Here is a 16082-nt window from a genome sequence, read left to right on the forward strand (position 1 = left end):
CTTTATGATGCGAACATTGCTTCCCAATGTCTGACACCTACTGTTTTGTGAGAACACACGAGTGGGTAGTGCGCTTTATGATGCGAACATTGCTTCCCAATGTCTGACACCTACTGTTTTGTGAGAACACACGAGTGGGTAGTGCGCTTTATGATGCGAACATTGCTTCCCAATGTCTGACACCTACTGTTTTGTGAGAACACACGAGTGGGTAGTGCGCTTTATGATGCGAACATTGCTTCCCAATGTCTGACACCTACTGTTTTGTGAGAACACACGAGTGGGTAGTGCGCTTTATAATGCGAACATTGCTTTGTGATTTCTAGCTTGATTATGATTTCTTCTTAGGATTTTCTCTTCTGTGATCTCATGTTTCGCTTCTGTGATTTCTTCTTGTGATTTCTAGCTTCTAGCTTTTGTGATTTCTAGGTTACCAGATGACCTCGTGCAGCTACTGCTGAAGATCGTCATGAAGGAATCGTCGAGCTTACTGCGCGAGTGCACGACGCCGGACCACGTCGAATTCGACAGAATCCTTGCCTCCGTTCCCGTACGCATTCCAGCAGTACTCGGCCCACAATTCACCCGTGCGGTGATGTCACGATGATGTCATTAGTTTGCGTGTTCCGATATCTAATGCGCGAGTAGTCTGTGCAAATGATGTCGTGATGACGTCATTACTTCTGCCGCAGTTTGATTTTCACTGCGCTAGTCGTCTGTACAATAATAACTTTAGTTTTGTCGCAGTCAAACGCAGAGAACTGCATCGTGTGTGAGCGAGCACACGAGACAGCTTACTGTCCCCATCGCGCATTCCTATTAGCAATCCATCCTCCTTTGTTGCAGATGACGTCGGTTTGTCTGCAGTACATGATGGCACTGCAGAGCCATCTGTTGAGGAATATCGTGCTCTACACTGCTGCAGAGAGCGGGGGTGTAGCTGTGCAACCTAAGCCCAGCAGTCCTTCTCTGCAGAACATGCAAGCACACATCATACAGTATGCGAAGAAGGTCTTCTCAGGAACAGAGGAGGTAGCATTAATGCCTGATAAACATTCCTAATTATACAATCCAATCCATGTACCATAAATATATACTTAATAGATGATAATAATTACAGTGATGTGATTCATAGACAGTTATAATATTGAAATGTTTAAAATAATAGTTTAAAATTTAATTTTTTTTATATAATTTAATTATTTATATATTTAATTCTTATAATAAATGTCCCAGAAAACCCCCGGGATGAAGATGTTTGTTTTGCCTCGGGTGAAATCTCGGCTCACTAGTCAAGTAGCGGCACCGCGCGCGGGGGGCACGCATACTGCTAACTGCTGACCCGTTGTTTCTTGCAGGTGCTGGAGACGCTGCATGAAGTCTGCAACGCGCTCATCAACAGTGGCGCCGCCGACCTTGAGTGGCGTCTGCAGGGACTTGAGCGCATTGCCAAGGCGACAGCGCTCGGTCACCTGCTGCCGGTGCTGATCAGTTCGCTGACGCACTACAACGCGTGCTGCCTTGGCATGGCTGACAAACTGATGCCTCAGCTAGTGCAGCTCATCATCCTTACTAGTCAGGTATTTACCTGTATTTGAAATGGCCTTATTAAATACAGTACACAATCTATTATCCATAATTCTCAAAACCAAAAAGCTCCGAAAACCAAAGGTTTTTTCGTGTAGGTTGTCTGCACGCCAACGCTCACGTTTGGCGCCAAAGGTTTACCCCAGAAATGTTAATGTGTTTGTCATTACTCATACATATTCTACTGTACCGGTACAGCACTTGGCCAGCCCACAAGTAGTCTTGAAAACTAGGGTTTTAGTACTAGCTAGTTGCAGGATATACGGTATGTTTATCTGTACTGTATTACCATTCTGAAATCCGAAAAATTCCAAAATGCCGAAACGTGTCTAGTCCCAAGGGTTTCGGATAATAGATTGTGTACTGTACAAACATCCATCTTACATTATTTTTAGCATGTACACTTTGGATGCAGTGTTTTGCACATCGGGAATGTCTCTGTTTGTTAACATCGTCAACCTTACATGTTGTTATGATGTTACACAGGCAGCGTTACTGTTAAAGAGTCAGGTACAAGCCATGCGAGACACTGAAGCTTTTGTCTCATCTACGGACATGTTGCAGATTATGGAAGGTTCACTGAGTCTTCAGAAGTGAGTGAATGTCCAGTCATATAGCACTCTAATTAGAATAAATGTTTCTGCCCATGTCTCTTTACATCGTCAAGGAAGAAATGCGTCAAATAGAAGAAAATAATATAAAAGTTAATAATAATATTGTTAATTAAATTTTATTAATTATTTTTATTTAACTATTAAAGAATCATCTAAAGTAAGTAACTAACAGATCATTAAAATTTTCTTAAAAGTCTATTAAGATTTATTTTAAACTAATAGTTTAATCTAGATATATGCACACTTTATTCAAATTGCGGTTTTATCTCATAGTGCAGATTGACAGAACAAAAACTTATATTTACGAACACGTTAAATTAACGAATTGATTTAAAATCAATAATTTTAATTTTAATTAAACCACACATTACTGTGCGTTCCCGCGACGCCGTCGTTGCAGCTATGAGGTCGGCGAGAAGGAAGAGTGTGGATTTCTCGCCGGGTTGAAGATCCCTGCACCGTGGGCGACGGGTAAGAGTGTGGAGAGCTCGCACCCACTGCGCGACAATTACAAGTTCAAGGAGACGGTGCACATCCCCGGCGCGCGCTGCCTCTTCCTACGATTCGACATACGATGCTCCTCGCAGTACGACTACGACAAGGTGAGTGGCGGCCATGTTTGATCGGGGCAGTGTCTCACTATCCATGTTTGATCCGGGCAGTGTCTCGGTGGTCGTGTTTGATCGACGCAATGCCTCGGTGGCCATGTTTGATCAGCGCAGTGTCTCACTATCCAAGTTTGATCGGGGCAGTGTCTCAGTGACTATTTTTTACCCACGTGATGTCTCACTAGTCATGTTTGATTGGCATGGTGTCTCACTTGCCATTTTTGACCCGCGCAGTGTCTCACTTGCTATGTTTGATCCAAAACTAGCAATGTGATGTATTGGCAGCACCTCTGCGATCACGCTGTTGTCGTTGTTACAGCTCATTCTCTACGCGGGTCCGGGACTTAACTCACGTAAGGTGGCAGAGTACGGAGGCAACACGCTGGGTTTCGGCAGCCGAAGCGTGCTAGGCTCTGGCTGGCCCAAAGATCTAGTCAAAGTAAGTAGCAAGGGTCAAATGTTATCTACAATCAAAGTACAATCATAGCCTTGGCCACCGCATGCACAGTATTAACAACCATCCTCTACCTCACCATGATCGATTTGCGTCGCCGCACATGCAGCCCGGCGACTTCCAGTTCAGCCCGCATGGTCCGCGCATGAGCTCGCCGCCCTGGCAGCCCGTGCTGCCACCTGCCGGCGCGCTCGACCGCTATGTATTAACTAGAATTGTCTGCAGACTGATGTGCATGCTTCATCGTACAGTATTATCACGATTATCGTATTCTTACGATGTTTGTGCAGGTAGAGGGCGATACCGTCACTTTTTCGTTTGAGATGAGGAGTGGCCGCGAGCATAATACGCCCGACAAGGCAATGTGGGGCTTTCTAGTCACTGTCCGTGCTCAGGTATGTCTGTGTAGCATTGCTTACGTTGTAGGTTTAATTTTCATGCAGAACTCTCCTAAAGCTATCAGGAGCTTATAAATGGAATCCATTTATAAGCTCCTGAAGCTATTAATACTAAAGTAGTTAACTCTGTCTTTGTTCTCTCTGATGTTTAGTCTATCTTTGAAACTAAACCGATTAAAATTAAAGATGGTAGAGAAGGCATGATGGTTGATAGGTAGGTCTACATACGTCGATCCCTCTCTCCCTGTTTCTCTCTCTCTCTCTCCATCTCTCTCTCGCACTCCCTCTCTCTCTCGCTATATATATATGTATATATATATATATATATATATATATACGTATGCGTGTGTGGTGTGTGGGTGTGTGTGTGTGTGTGTGTAGGAGAGATGGCTGAGGATGCGTCCGCAGGACTTCCTTCCTCGCTGACCTGCCGCGCTACGGACTCTCCGTGCTGGGCTGCACTATGCTGCACATCCTCTACCAGGCCCGCCAAGTCTCACGACGAGGACGCATGCCAGGCAGCTGCTCAAATCACGCCTGCTGCAACGGTACGTCGCCACGGCAACCGCACACATGCAGCGCTCGGTGGTGTAGCGATGATGCCGTTGAGTCGATCGTAGTTTGCGTTGAGCGTACAGTTGCGTCTTATTAATCATATAGTAAGATTTTTTTGTTTAATCTATTTACTCGTGAATCAATGGGATATGGTAACTTACTGTTCAATTCCCCCATTCCTGTATAATTTTATATTGACTATGCTATTATTCTCCATACATCATCCTCGGACTATGCTACGTAATCATAATATTGTAAGTTACCGTATTCCTCGAATAATAGCCCCTGCTTGAATAAAGGCATGTGTGAATTAAGGGCCGGGGGGGGGGTAAAGATACTTTAAATCAATAAACGCCGGGCCTGAATAGTCGCCGGGGGGGGGGGTGATGATGTATACAGGGTCTCCAACCCTGTGAACTCCAAATGCAGAATGTTCCCGCGGTGATCAGTAACTAGTGTCGTATTCAAAAATTGATGGGGGGGGGCGAAATGTACCTTGGCTGCCGCAGGCATAAATTTTGAAATATTTAAGCCCATTTTCCTGCAATCTGAGGCATACTGTGGGCCATATTCTCATAGTCTGATGACACTATCTCAACCCTAGACTCAACCCTACAAGTTAAATACCGGGTGTAGCATGCAGTAAAACAATAAACTCCCCTGCCTGAATAAAGGCATGCTTGAATAGGCGCCGTGGTCATTAGTGTGACGAAAACAATAAACGCCGGGGCTATTATTCGAGGGAATACGGTATGTAATAAGATCCATTGGAACCATTGAAAGTTACTCGATCACCGTTACCTAATGTTTAGGTGTATATTGTATATGTTATTCTATCTTGTATATGTTGTCCTGTAGTGTCGGGAGTTACTTATATATATACTGTAGTATATAATAAGTATATATAATATAATACCTGTAATTTATATATATATATACATATTATACATATACATATGACTACGTGAGCGGTTTCTCCACCAGGTGTCTCTGGCAGCGAGAGCACGGCAACCTCATCGCGCCAATGGAACTCGTCGGCAGCAGCCTCAGTGCCACCATACGAGAAGAATCGGAACTAAGCGCCAATGCCGCAGTGCTCCCGAGGATCAAGCTTCCCAGCGAGGTCATGCAGAGGTTACGGCAACTCTCCGGCTTTGCTGCTCCCCAGTTCCGGCCGAGCATACGGTAAGTTGACGAGGATGAAACGAAAGAAAAATTCGTCGGCGAAAGGCGAGGATGGCACAAGGAATGGGTTTGTAAATGCTGTAATGCTAGAAGGTGACAGCATGCATACAGATACGTAGACAATAGCAAGCTGAGTAGAGGGGTGGTCTTCTTCTATTTGCGAACATGGTTGGTAAACCGAACGTTCCTTACTTGTTAGTGCACTGAATTATTCGGATAATTCTGAAGCTCTAATGGATTGAGAAAGAAGTAACAGAGCCTCATCCCAGAGTCTGTCTGATTGTACATCAAGCATTTATAACACTACCTGTGCAAGGAGCTAAATATAACAAGGAGAGGAAGCGCCGCCATATCTGGCCCAATTATTTGCCATATTTGGTCATATTGGTCCAGAACAGATTAGTGTTCTATTGTCTCTGGGGAACGGATCTGCACAGCCGTTTCAGCTAATTATGGTCCATAGATGGCGTCCTTGAGGCGAAAAGCACACAGCCAATCCGCTTCCTCTCCTTGTTATATTTAGCTCCTTGTACCTGTGGGGTGTCTCACGACCCACGAGTCTGAGGTTTAACGAACCCGACGATCCGACGTTCTCTTGTTTTCTGCAGCGAGGTCATAGAGCCGGAAAAGATCGAGGAGAGCATAGTGTCGGCCGTCGTCAAGCATCTCGGTCTCGCTGACACGGTGCGCCACCTGGTGGCGATTCAGCAGCACGACAGCGAGGAGTATTGTCTTCTCTGCGTCGTTCTCATCGACACTTACCGCAAGATGGACTCGCTGCTGCGGCAGTTACAGGTGCGTCGCCGCGCCTCACAACAGTCGCCGAATTTAGCCGGGCGCCCGACGTCCGAGACGTGTAGAAATCTCGGCGGGCATGTAAACATTGCAGACTCACTTGTCCGACGGGCTTCTGCTTAAAAAACGCATAAAAATAACGCATAAAGCTGGCAATTAACTGGAGTTAAAGTATAGTTTTTAATTTAAAATCGGGAAATGTTAATGTATCTCCTCACCGTGTACACAAACACCAGGGAGGGCGTGCTTGCCTCGGTCTTACTGTTAGCACCCACGTCTCGCGCGCGTGCGCGTCTCCATGCATCCGTCGTCAGGTGGCGCCGCTGTGTTTCAGACGATTGCCGAGCTGGAGCAGCGGTGGCAGAACGAGGTTAACGACATCCGACAGGGCATGATGCCGGCTAGCATGTCCTTCTTCGCCGGCTACCATCTCACCGAGGTCAGTGACGTCTCTACGCCATCACGTGATCAGCAGTATAACAGGGAGTTTTTACTCCTGGCATGTTAATCCTGATCCCCATGATTACATGCTGTACACGGTCCATGCGTATCCAAGTGGCTGATATTCGCTTCCTAATATTGTGGTTGGTAAAAAAACGTTCAGTGCTTTCTACATATATATAGTGAGATACGTGCTGGTTTTTGTGTAGAACAAAAGTAAAGAGTTGGCTCTGCTCTGCTATCTAAAGGAAGTCGAATGGGATCCAATAACTCAGGAGAATTGTGTCACGAATCTAAGGTAAGTAACAGTAGTCACTCGCTGGAGAATTGACCTCTTGATCATCCTCACAAAGATCGTCATATGTTTAGTAGATGGAAAAATATTTTTAAATTGTTGTTAACAAACGAGGCATCTTTAGAATGAACATGACAGAGGGAAGAGCATTCCTTGATGTAGAAATTTGAATTGGCAGTGTGAATGTTTAAACCTTGAAACATAATACTAACGATATGTAATGTTGTAATATATTAAAATGTAATGTAGCGTACTGGTAACGTAACGTGGTATAATACAATGTGAAATATTATAATATAATATAATATAATCATACATTAATAATATTTTAAGCCTAAGTGCTAGTGATTGTTTATGTTTAGTCAGTGCATCTTTCTTTGTCGATATATGTAGAGGGCTGCTGGAGATAGAAGCTTCATCACCATCTAGAGAGCCACCCGTGACAATGCAGAAAACACGGAAGCTGGTTGCTAGCGTCCTAGAGAGAACCGAACTCCTGCTGCACGTAACCATAGCGACGGATGCCAGACAACAAGAGAGCATGGCGCAGAGTCTCACGCAAATACCCGATGCCAGTGAGCGCAAAAAATACTCGGTTTTCGGATTTTATCAAAAACTTTAATGCCATCGTTATCAGAATTCTATGGAAAAATATAGCAATTCTTTGCAGATTCGTCTCTGTCTGATGTTATCGGTGAACCTGTTAAAATGACTGCGAGATTTTTGCTCAGAAAAACTAAATGTAGCTGAATATAGTCTCACCTGACAGCGAAAATATCACTGATTACACCAACATTGAAAATACTAAGATTTTATGCAGTTATAGCATAGAAAATTGGATATGAACACATCGTAACAGCAATGCATTTTATCGTGTCGCGACAATGCCTAATGGCAGAATTGGTAAACTTGTATTTGTGTCGGTGATTAATTGAAAACAAGTGCATGATTTGAGAGAGAGCCATGCTTTGTCTATGGCAGATAAGCGGTGGCGCCACAAGCTAATCCACACTTCCACCTCGTTCAAGATAACAGAAAACGAATGTTTACGAAACTAGTTCGAAACCAGTAGTTCGAAACTGGCAGTTTTTCGTGAATATGAAGGTTCTAAGACATTTTATTGTTACTCTAAACAATTCCTGTTACTCAAGCAATAACGGTAGGTGTCATGAAAGTGGTGAAAACACTGGAAAATTCTCGCAATAATCGCTTTAATTCATTCTTTGTTGCTTTTATGTCGGTTAGCATCACGAATCAGCCCAGAGCGACCACCGCCAACCTACGGCAGGAGCGTCTCGTTCAATGGCACACAGAGTCTAGATGACAGCACTATTGACATCCATACTCTGAGACGGTGAGTATTTACATACATGTACATATAGTGGCACGATTCGTACAATAGTATGTAATTACAGCTTCACATTAGGAGTAGCAGGAAAGACAGTTACATCACCGGCACTTGTTTATCTGTTATCCGCGTAGCACGGTGAAACTCTCTCACCGTCTTTATTAGATGCATTGATAAATGGCAGCACTGTGCCGTGATCTGTTTCAGGAAGCGGCAGAGGAAGGGACCGGTTGCTGTTCTGCAGGACCTGGCGGGCAGCGAGGAGGGGGAGAAGGATCAGCCTGCTCACGCCCTCCTCCTCGACCAGCTCTTCTCTTTCGTAGGAAGCAATCCCGAGCGAGCTGTAAGTGTTCATCACCCGCCCGAACGCTTGCTAATGATGCGAGAAGATCTGTGAAGAAATCGGCATTCCGCACCAAGGAATTATGAAATATTTCGTAATGACTGTGAATTTTGAATGAATTAAAGAATCAAATTTTTTCATCGTTATGAAAAGCGTAGTGAGGCTCGGGGTGTAGGTCAGTCACAGTTTGTCAGTTCTGTTCATGAAAATTTTAAAAATGGAGTGTCATTCGTTAGTGTGGGTGGAGTCTGGTGTTCTTGACCTTGAGTATTATGTTTCCTGCATCATCATCTGCTGCCAGACTAGTCGTGGGGGTGTATCGTTCGCATGCCCAGCATTCTTCCTAGACTTAGCTTGCTTCCGTTATCATCATATGAGAATATATCTACATATACAGAGCAACGCAGTTAATATTGCGCTCGTAAATTAAGATTAAGTGATATGAAGTCTTATGAAGTTTTCGATGATTGTCACTAGGTGGCGTGCCAGAGCTTCCTGTCGGCTGCTCAGGTGAGGTGGCGCCGCGGTCACACACGCAAACAAGCGCTGGTGCACATGAAGGAGCTGCTAACGGCAGCCTGCAGAGTAGGGGGCGCCACTCATCTAGTTGCTGCGGTGACGTCCGTCCTGCAGCATGGGCCCAGGTGAGCGCTGCCCTCCTGTGTGAAAAGTTAAAAGTTTTACTGTTAAAAGTTTCCAAACTTTAACCTTAGGTTATTTCAGTGGATGCCAGATACTAACCTCAAATAGTTCTATGCATGTGCGTACATATGCGCGTTTGTGTGCGTGTGTGCGTGTGTGTTGTGCATGTTCACAACCCCTCTGTTAAACTCGTGAGTGAGTGCGCGCAGACGTGTGTGTACGTATGCATGTGTGTGTGTGTGTGCATGCGTGCGTGCGTGCGTGCGTGCGTGCGTGCGTGCGTGCGTGCGTGCGTGCGTGCGTGTGTGCATGTTCACAACCCCTCTTAGTTAAACTTGCGAGTAAGAGTGCACAGATGCTGCATTATGTGTTTACGCTGCACCTGCGCTCACGCCCGTACATCTGCTGCAGGATAGAGGAGCTGACGTGCGGTGGCATGGTGGAGGAGGTTCGGGAGGCGTTCGCGGAGACGATGGCTTCCGTCGTGCAGCTGTGTGCGAGGTACCCCCTCGCCTGCTGCAACAGCATCGGCCTCCTCTGCATCATCCCCTACACGCGGTAAGACTACGCGCGACGTCCACTCATATGAAACGTGCGCTGGTGCGTGAAATTTCTCCCGCGAAATGGGAGGATGAATTTACGATGATATTGTTTAATTACCGTTGGTATTATTCACTAAAAATTATAATTAATAAAATTATTAAATTATAAAAAAAAACTATTAAATCAAAATTATTAAAATTATTTAGAAAGATAAATGTACGTAATTTAATGATAATTTAATAAAAAGGTGCCTTTCCTTTAATCATTGATGCACGTGGCGTGCATTCGATTGTGCATGAGATTTCGTCGTTGTCGTAGGAACGAGGAGAAGTGTCTTGTGCGCAGCGGTCTTGTTGGACTCCTCGACAAGCTATGCAACATGAGCGCAGGCAAGACGGAGGCGCCCTCCGCCAGCGTGCAGAGTCCTCACCACCTGGTGGCACTGATGGCCTGGGCGGGCTTCCAGGTGCTAAGCAGCAGATGCGTCACGTGGGAGAAGGACGAGGGTGAGTGACGCGTGAATCACACCATGATGTTAAGTGAGAGACCTCTGACTCTGACACCTAACAATGACTGTAATCTGTTGATGAGTGCAGCTGAGATAGCTGACCCTGATGCTAGTGAGTCTTAAACTGTTGATGCTTCATCTCTACTGACCTTGAGAACAGTCACCTGAGACTGTTGACACTTCGTCTCTACTGACCTTGAGAACAGTCACCTGAGACTGTTGACACTTCATCTCTTATGACCTTGAGAACAGTCGCACCTGAGACTGTTGACACTTTGTCTCTAATGACCTTGAGAACAGTCACCTGAGACTGTGAGGCTGCTAGTATAAAATCAGGTAATATGATATGAATTATGCTATCTATATTATACACTCCTGATAAAATGTGATGACAACTCATGTATGAATTCCAGGTTTGTTTGAGGAGGAGTTGGAACACTCCGGCTTGGCCTGGCAGGTGTCAGCACTGCTGTCAAATCACCTGACGCGTGCAACCGAAAACAGCGGCAATGAAGCGGCGGGCAATGAGGCCCTACAGGAGGTTCTGAACCTGCTCAACAACCTGTCCAGGTGGGGCCTGTAAGGGGGCGATGTGAAATGAACGAGGGCAATTATTGTCCCAGGAATTTAATTTTAGTGGACATAAGTTTTTATATTCTTTTAAGTTGACCCTGTTGTATTCTGCTTTTAACTTGACCCTGTTGTATTCTGCTTTTAACTTGACCCTGTTGTATTCTACTTTTAGGGTAATGCAAAATTATTTCCTTATCGGGAAATGATTTCCTTCACCGCTGCATGTTGGTATCTGTGCTTTCCTTTGGCATCTGTGATTACTTGGATAGTCCAGATACATGCTGTTTACATGATCGAGCTGATTCAGAAAATTGTACACCTCTACTGGAATGTAGCAAAACCGTTCAGGTTCCATCAGACAGACACGATCGAGTAGGTTCAGAGGAATGTACAACATAGCCCAACCCCTCCAGGACGACATACACGGATCACCGGCGAACCGTTCTACTGTTTCTTTGCAGGAGCAACATGGGAAAGGCGATACTGAGTCAGCCGGCATGCGTGTCGAAGCTGCTATCGCTGTTACTTGACCAGCGTCCATCGCCCAACCTCATTCTCATCATCCTACAGCTGTGCCGGGTCGCTCTGCCTCTCATGATGGCAACCGACTGCGCAAAGGTAGCATCCTGTCCAGTCGTAGATGGCAGCACATGTTAAATGTAACCCACCTATTTCTTTGTGTTACACGTAGACGGTGTAGCTTTTTGTGTTACATGTAGACGGAGTAGTTCTTTGTTTAAATTGTAAAACTGGGTAGCACATTGTTTTAAACATAAGCCGGGTAGTCTTCATTTAGCTGATCATTTCGCCGTCCGTCTGGTAGGTGGAGCTACCGTCTTGGAGTCGGAATGTCACAGCATACGCATCGGACGTTGACCTTTCTGATCCGCCAGCAAAGATCGCTAGTCTCCTACTAGCTAAACTGGGTGACTTTGTAGTTCCAGGTAAAATACAATAGTTTCCTATGTATATATGTGTGTGCGTGTATGCATGGGTGTGTGTGTGTGTATATATATATATATATATATATATATGGATAATTGGATATATATATATTGATATTGATATTCAGCGTATAGAACAGCTGTGTAACTGCAGGTAGCAGCAGCAAAGATTCCCTCTGCCTATTTGTCCTTCATCCCATCCTAACCAAGACAATCACCGGTTTCCTGGTTACACCCCATCCCAATCATGAAGTTCTACATTGCGACATAGACATAGATTGCAAGGGAAATAATCCTGGTCACGGCACCAAATGTACGTGACTTACAACCCTGCACTGCTGTTGCCACGGTTACAGGATCGCAAAAGTTTTCCTCTGACTATTTGTCCTTTATCCCATCCTAACCCCACAAGACAATCACCGGTTGCCCGGTTACACCCCATCCCAATCATGAAGCCTCTCATTGCCACGGTTACAGGATCGCGGCTGACGACGAGTCAGCACTCGGCGGATGCTCTCATGCAGGAGGCTGCGGGTCGGCAGAAGATGGAGAAGGAAGCTGACGCTCATGACGGCAGGCTATCGGTGTTCCTGCACAAGAGAGAGGACCAGTCGTCGCACGAGGTGCTTCAACCTCTACTCAGGTGAGTGAGCAGGAGGAGTCTGACTCTCTCTCTCTCTCTCTCTCCCAGTCGTCATACGAGGTGCTTCAGCCACTACTACTCAGGTGAGTGAGTGGGAGGAGTCTGTCTCTCTCTCTGTCTCTCTCTCTCTCTCTCTCTCTCTTCCTCCGTTCCTTCCTCGCTTCCTCTCTCTCCCTATCTCTCTCCCTCTCCCTCTCCTACCTCTCTCGCTCTCTGTTTGTTCGCTCTGTGTTTGTTCGCTCTGTGTTCCGGCCTTCACTCTGGTCCCAACTTGACTCGTCACTGACCTTGACCGTCGGTCACTCGTCCTCGACCTTGACCGTCGGTCACTCGTCCTCGACCTTGACCGTCGGTCACTCGTCCTCGACCTTGACCGTCGGTCACTCGTCACTGACCTTGACCGTCGGTCACTCGTCCTCGACCTTGATCGTTGGTCACTCGCCCTCTACCTTGACTGTCGGTCACTCGTCCTTGACCTTGACCGTCAGTCACTCATCGTTGGCAGCGGCTCAGACAGCCCGTTCCGGCTCACGAGCGGCGCGAACATGGAGAAGATCGTGCGCATGGACCGCGACATGACCAAGCATGGCAAGACGGAGATCTTCACCGAGGACGCGGTGTCGGCGCTGCGACGCGCTGCCAAGATGGCGCAGGCGGGCATGATCGTCAGCACCGGCCCGCTCGTCGAGGCGGCGGCGACGACGGGGGGCGGCGGCGGCGGCGGTGGCGGCGGGCCGGAGGGAGGCGATCGTAAGAAGATGGCCGTCGAGGCGGTGTGCAAGGACAAGAACAGTGAGCTGGCAAGGTAGGTGGTATAAGCATCGGGGTAGCGAACCCACTATGCAGAACTGTACACTATACAGTACTGATGATGATGATGATCATGCAATGGTGATGGTGATGTGATGATGATGATGATGATGATGATGATGATGATGATGATTTCTCGCTGCTGCGCACTTCAGGATGGACCCCGTACGGCCGTTCATCAGTGGTCACGTGGCAAACAGCATGGCGACGGAGGTGATCGCGCTGCTACACAGCCTGCTGACGGCCCCGGAGACCAGCGCAGCGCAGATATGGACATCTGCCGTGAAACGCGTGAGTCTCTCACCAGGTGGCGGTCGATGCAATCCCCATTGTGAGAATGTTGAAATTTTGAAAGTTTGCAGCGGTATTGAGACGCGAAACTGCTTGAAATTGCTAATTGACAGCAGATTTTATTGTTACTGTGTTGGGTGTACGAAATGCAGGGCTCCCTCTGAATGTTTTAAAGTTTGAGCCACGACTTGAGCAACCAAAGTTATTTTTTAGCCACAATTGAAAAACTATAGCCATTGTACATTGTTCACTCTACCGTATGTGCTAAGCAAGGCATAAGGTGATGGGTATGAGAAAAGATGTATACAAAAACATTTTATGACACGGCATTGTGTCACACAATCGTGACTGTTATCATACTGCTATTCCTGTACTATGTAATACTATACTTAAAATTGAATAATTGTAATATCATTTAGAGTTTGCTCATAGTCAAGTTATATCCCGAGTTATATTGTTACTCTACTATCGTTCTGACAATGCCCCCCACCCCTGGCTCTGTAAACTTCACAGTCACGCACGTGTTGTGTGTAGCTTAATCGAATCTTCATCGTTGTTTGCTGGGGTCGGTTGATTGCTGATTGCTGACCGTCGGCTTGGTGTGTGTGTGTAGGTGTTATCAAACGCGCTGTCGTGCGTGCCGCTGCTCGTGCAGCAGTGTGAGCACATGAGCAGCAAGGCGTGCAATGTACCGATGCTGCTAGCGATGGCGCGCCAGGCAGCCGGCGCCCTCTGCGCTCTCGGGGGATTCCACGAGACCATCAAGCCGGGATCGAAAGTCCAGGTAGCCGTCGTTGTTAACTAATCGTTATCGTAATGTAATTAATTTAACTAATCAATATTATATTATATTAATTATTAATTAAAAATTTATGGTGATTATTATGGTGATTTATGGCCATTACAGGTGATTGGCGATGGCATTCACCTGTCTACGGGTAGTGTGCTGCGCGTCGCTGAGGCGCAGGGTATGGCGACAGTCTTGCTTGATATTCCACCCGACTACTCCTACCCACGAGCCAGCGATACGATTGAGCTGCCGATCGCTAGACTGGTACCGCCATACAACGAGGTGAGAAAGCAGTTGCTGTTCCACGGCATTACCCTTGAGAATTTAAATCAGTGAGTGTTCGTTTTTTTTTTGCTCTAAACAAGTTTTGTTTTAAGTTGAGTTCTAAACAAAATTGTTTGTTCATCACCAGATGTGATGTTGCCATGTATGATATTATGAAGCAGATATAATCGAGATTTGAGTGGGGAACCATAGTGGCTACAGCTGTGCCAGTGAGCACCATATTTTTAACACAAACCCTTAAATATAATACATACCCACAAACCATAATTAACCCCAGCCTGCAAACCCTAACCCTACGTCAAACCATAACCTTCAACTCAAACCATAACCTTAAACTCAAACCATAACCCTAAACTCAAACCATAACCATAATCTTGAGCAATACCCCTGACCTAACATTAAACCCAATCCTAACTCCTGACCCTAACCCTAACCCTAACCCTAACCCTAACCCTAACCCACATTCTAACCCTAACCCACACCCTAACTCTAACCCACACCCTAACCCTAACCCTAACCCTAACCCTAACCCTAACCCTAACCCTAACCCTAACCCTAACCCGCACCCTAACCCTAACCCGCACCCTAACAGCGTGCGTGTTCCTTACCCTCAGATGCTGCCGCTCGGTAAGCTGTCGATCACGCGGAAGGTCATCGACGCGTTGCTTGCGCTACTGGTGGGACGCGACGGACGCTCACCGCTGCTGACTCCGCTGCCCATGCACGGCGACGGAACCAGCATGGTGCTAGCCACCGCACGTGTCATCGCTGAGATCAGGACGAGGTACGCTGCGCCCGGGGGAGGGGGAGGAGGAGGAGGGGAGGGGGAGGGGGAGAGAGAGAGGGAGAGAAGGCGAAGGAGAAGGAGGGAAGTTGGAAGAGAATATGATTGTCATATATATGTAAACTGTTATCTGTATTTGATATTTTAGTAATATAGTTCATCATATGTGGTCAAATGAATGTTGCTTTTGTTCTGCGCAGGGCATGCATGGTTCTGGCAGCTTATTTGAAGGATGTGTTCTTTGCGAGTGCGTTTATCCAGCACTCGGTCATGGCTGTTGATGTCATCAAGGCTCTATCTACTGAGTGTAACATTGGTGAGTCTAGCTTGCCATGTGTATTTATCTACTCGCTTACTACAATAGCCTGAATACTACAATACCTCATGATTGATGTTAGAAACGTTAATGTCACCACTGCCATTACTAAGTGAGAAAGAGAGAGTGAGAGCGGGGGAGACAGAGAGACAGAGAGACAGAGAGAGAGAGAGAGAGAGAGAGAGAGAGAGAGAGAGAGAGAGAGAGAGAGAGAGAGAGAGAGAGAGAGAGAGAGAGAGAGAGAGAGAGAGAGAGAGAGAGAGGAGAGAGAGAGAGAGAGAGAGAGTAGAGAGAGAGAGAGAGAGAGAGAGAGAGAGAGAGAGAGAGAGA

The 16082-nt window shown here is 46.3% G+C and overlaps 1 protein-coding gene across 1 annotated transcript in view; it reads left to right on the top strand.

The window, feature by feature from the left end:
* Positions 1–26: 26 nt before the first annotated feature.
* Positions 27–16082, top strand: part of LOC106815692 (probable E3 ubiquitin-protein ligase HECTD4) — a 53152-nt gene continuing 37096 nt past the window's right edge. The window contains 30 exon segments of the mRNA XM_014820195.1: positions 27–47; positions 407–550; positions 847–1032; positions 1359–1580; positions 2074–2180; positions 2602–2803; positions 3129–3248; positions 3554–3658; positions 3814–3850; positions 4146–4209; positions 5201–5401; positions 6010–6196; positions 6531–6635; positions 6847–6935; positions 7326–7507; positions 8178–8286; positions 8488–8623; positions 9101–9267; positions 9677–9823; positions 10127–10314; positions 10730–10886; positions 11351–11507; positions 11713–11833; positions 12311–12476; positions 12982–13281; positions 13442–13577; positions 14191–14361; positions 14485–14649; positions 15267–15436; positions 15637–15772. Of these exon segments, the coding sequence (XP_014675681.1) occupies positions 27–47; positions 407–550; positions 847–1032; positions 1359–1580; positions 2074–2180; positions 2602–2803; positions 3129–3248; positions 3554–3658; positions 3814–3850; positions 4146–4209; positions 5201–5401; positions 6010–6196; positions 6531–6635; positions 6847–6935; positions 7326–7507; positions 8178–8286; positions 8488–8623; positions 9101–9267; positions 9677–9823; positions 10127–10314; positions 10730–10886; positions 11351–11507; positions 11713–11833; positions 12311–12476; positions 12982–13281; positions 13442–13577; positions 14191–14361; positions 14485–14649; positions 15267–15436; positions 15637–15772 (4398 nt within the window).

Source organism: Priapulus caudatus, unplaced genomic scaffold (genome assembly GCF_000485595.1).
Source record: "Priapulus caudatus unplaced genomic scaffold, Priapulus_caudatus-5.0.1 Scaffold1176, whole genome shotgun sequence".
NCBI classification, from domain to species: domain Eukaryota; kingdom Metazoa; phylum Priapulida; class Priapulimorpha; order Priapulimorphida; family Priapulidae; genus Priapulus; species Priapulus caudatus.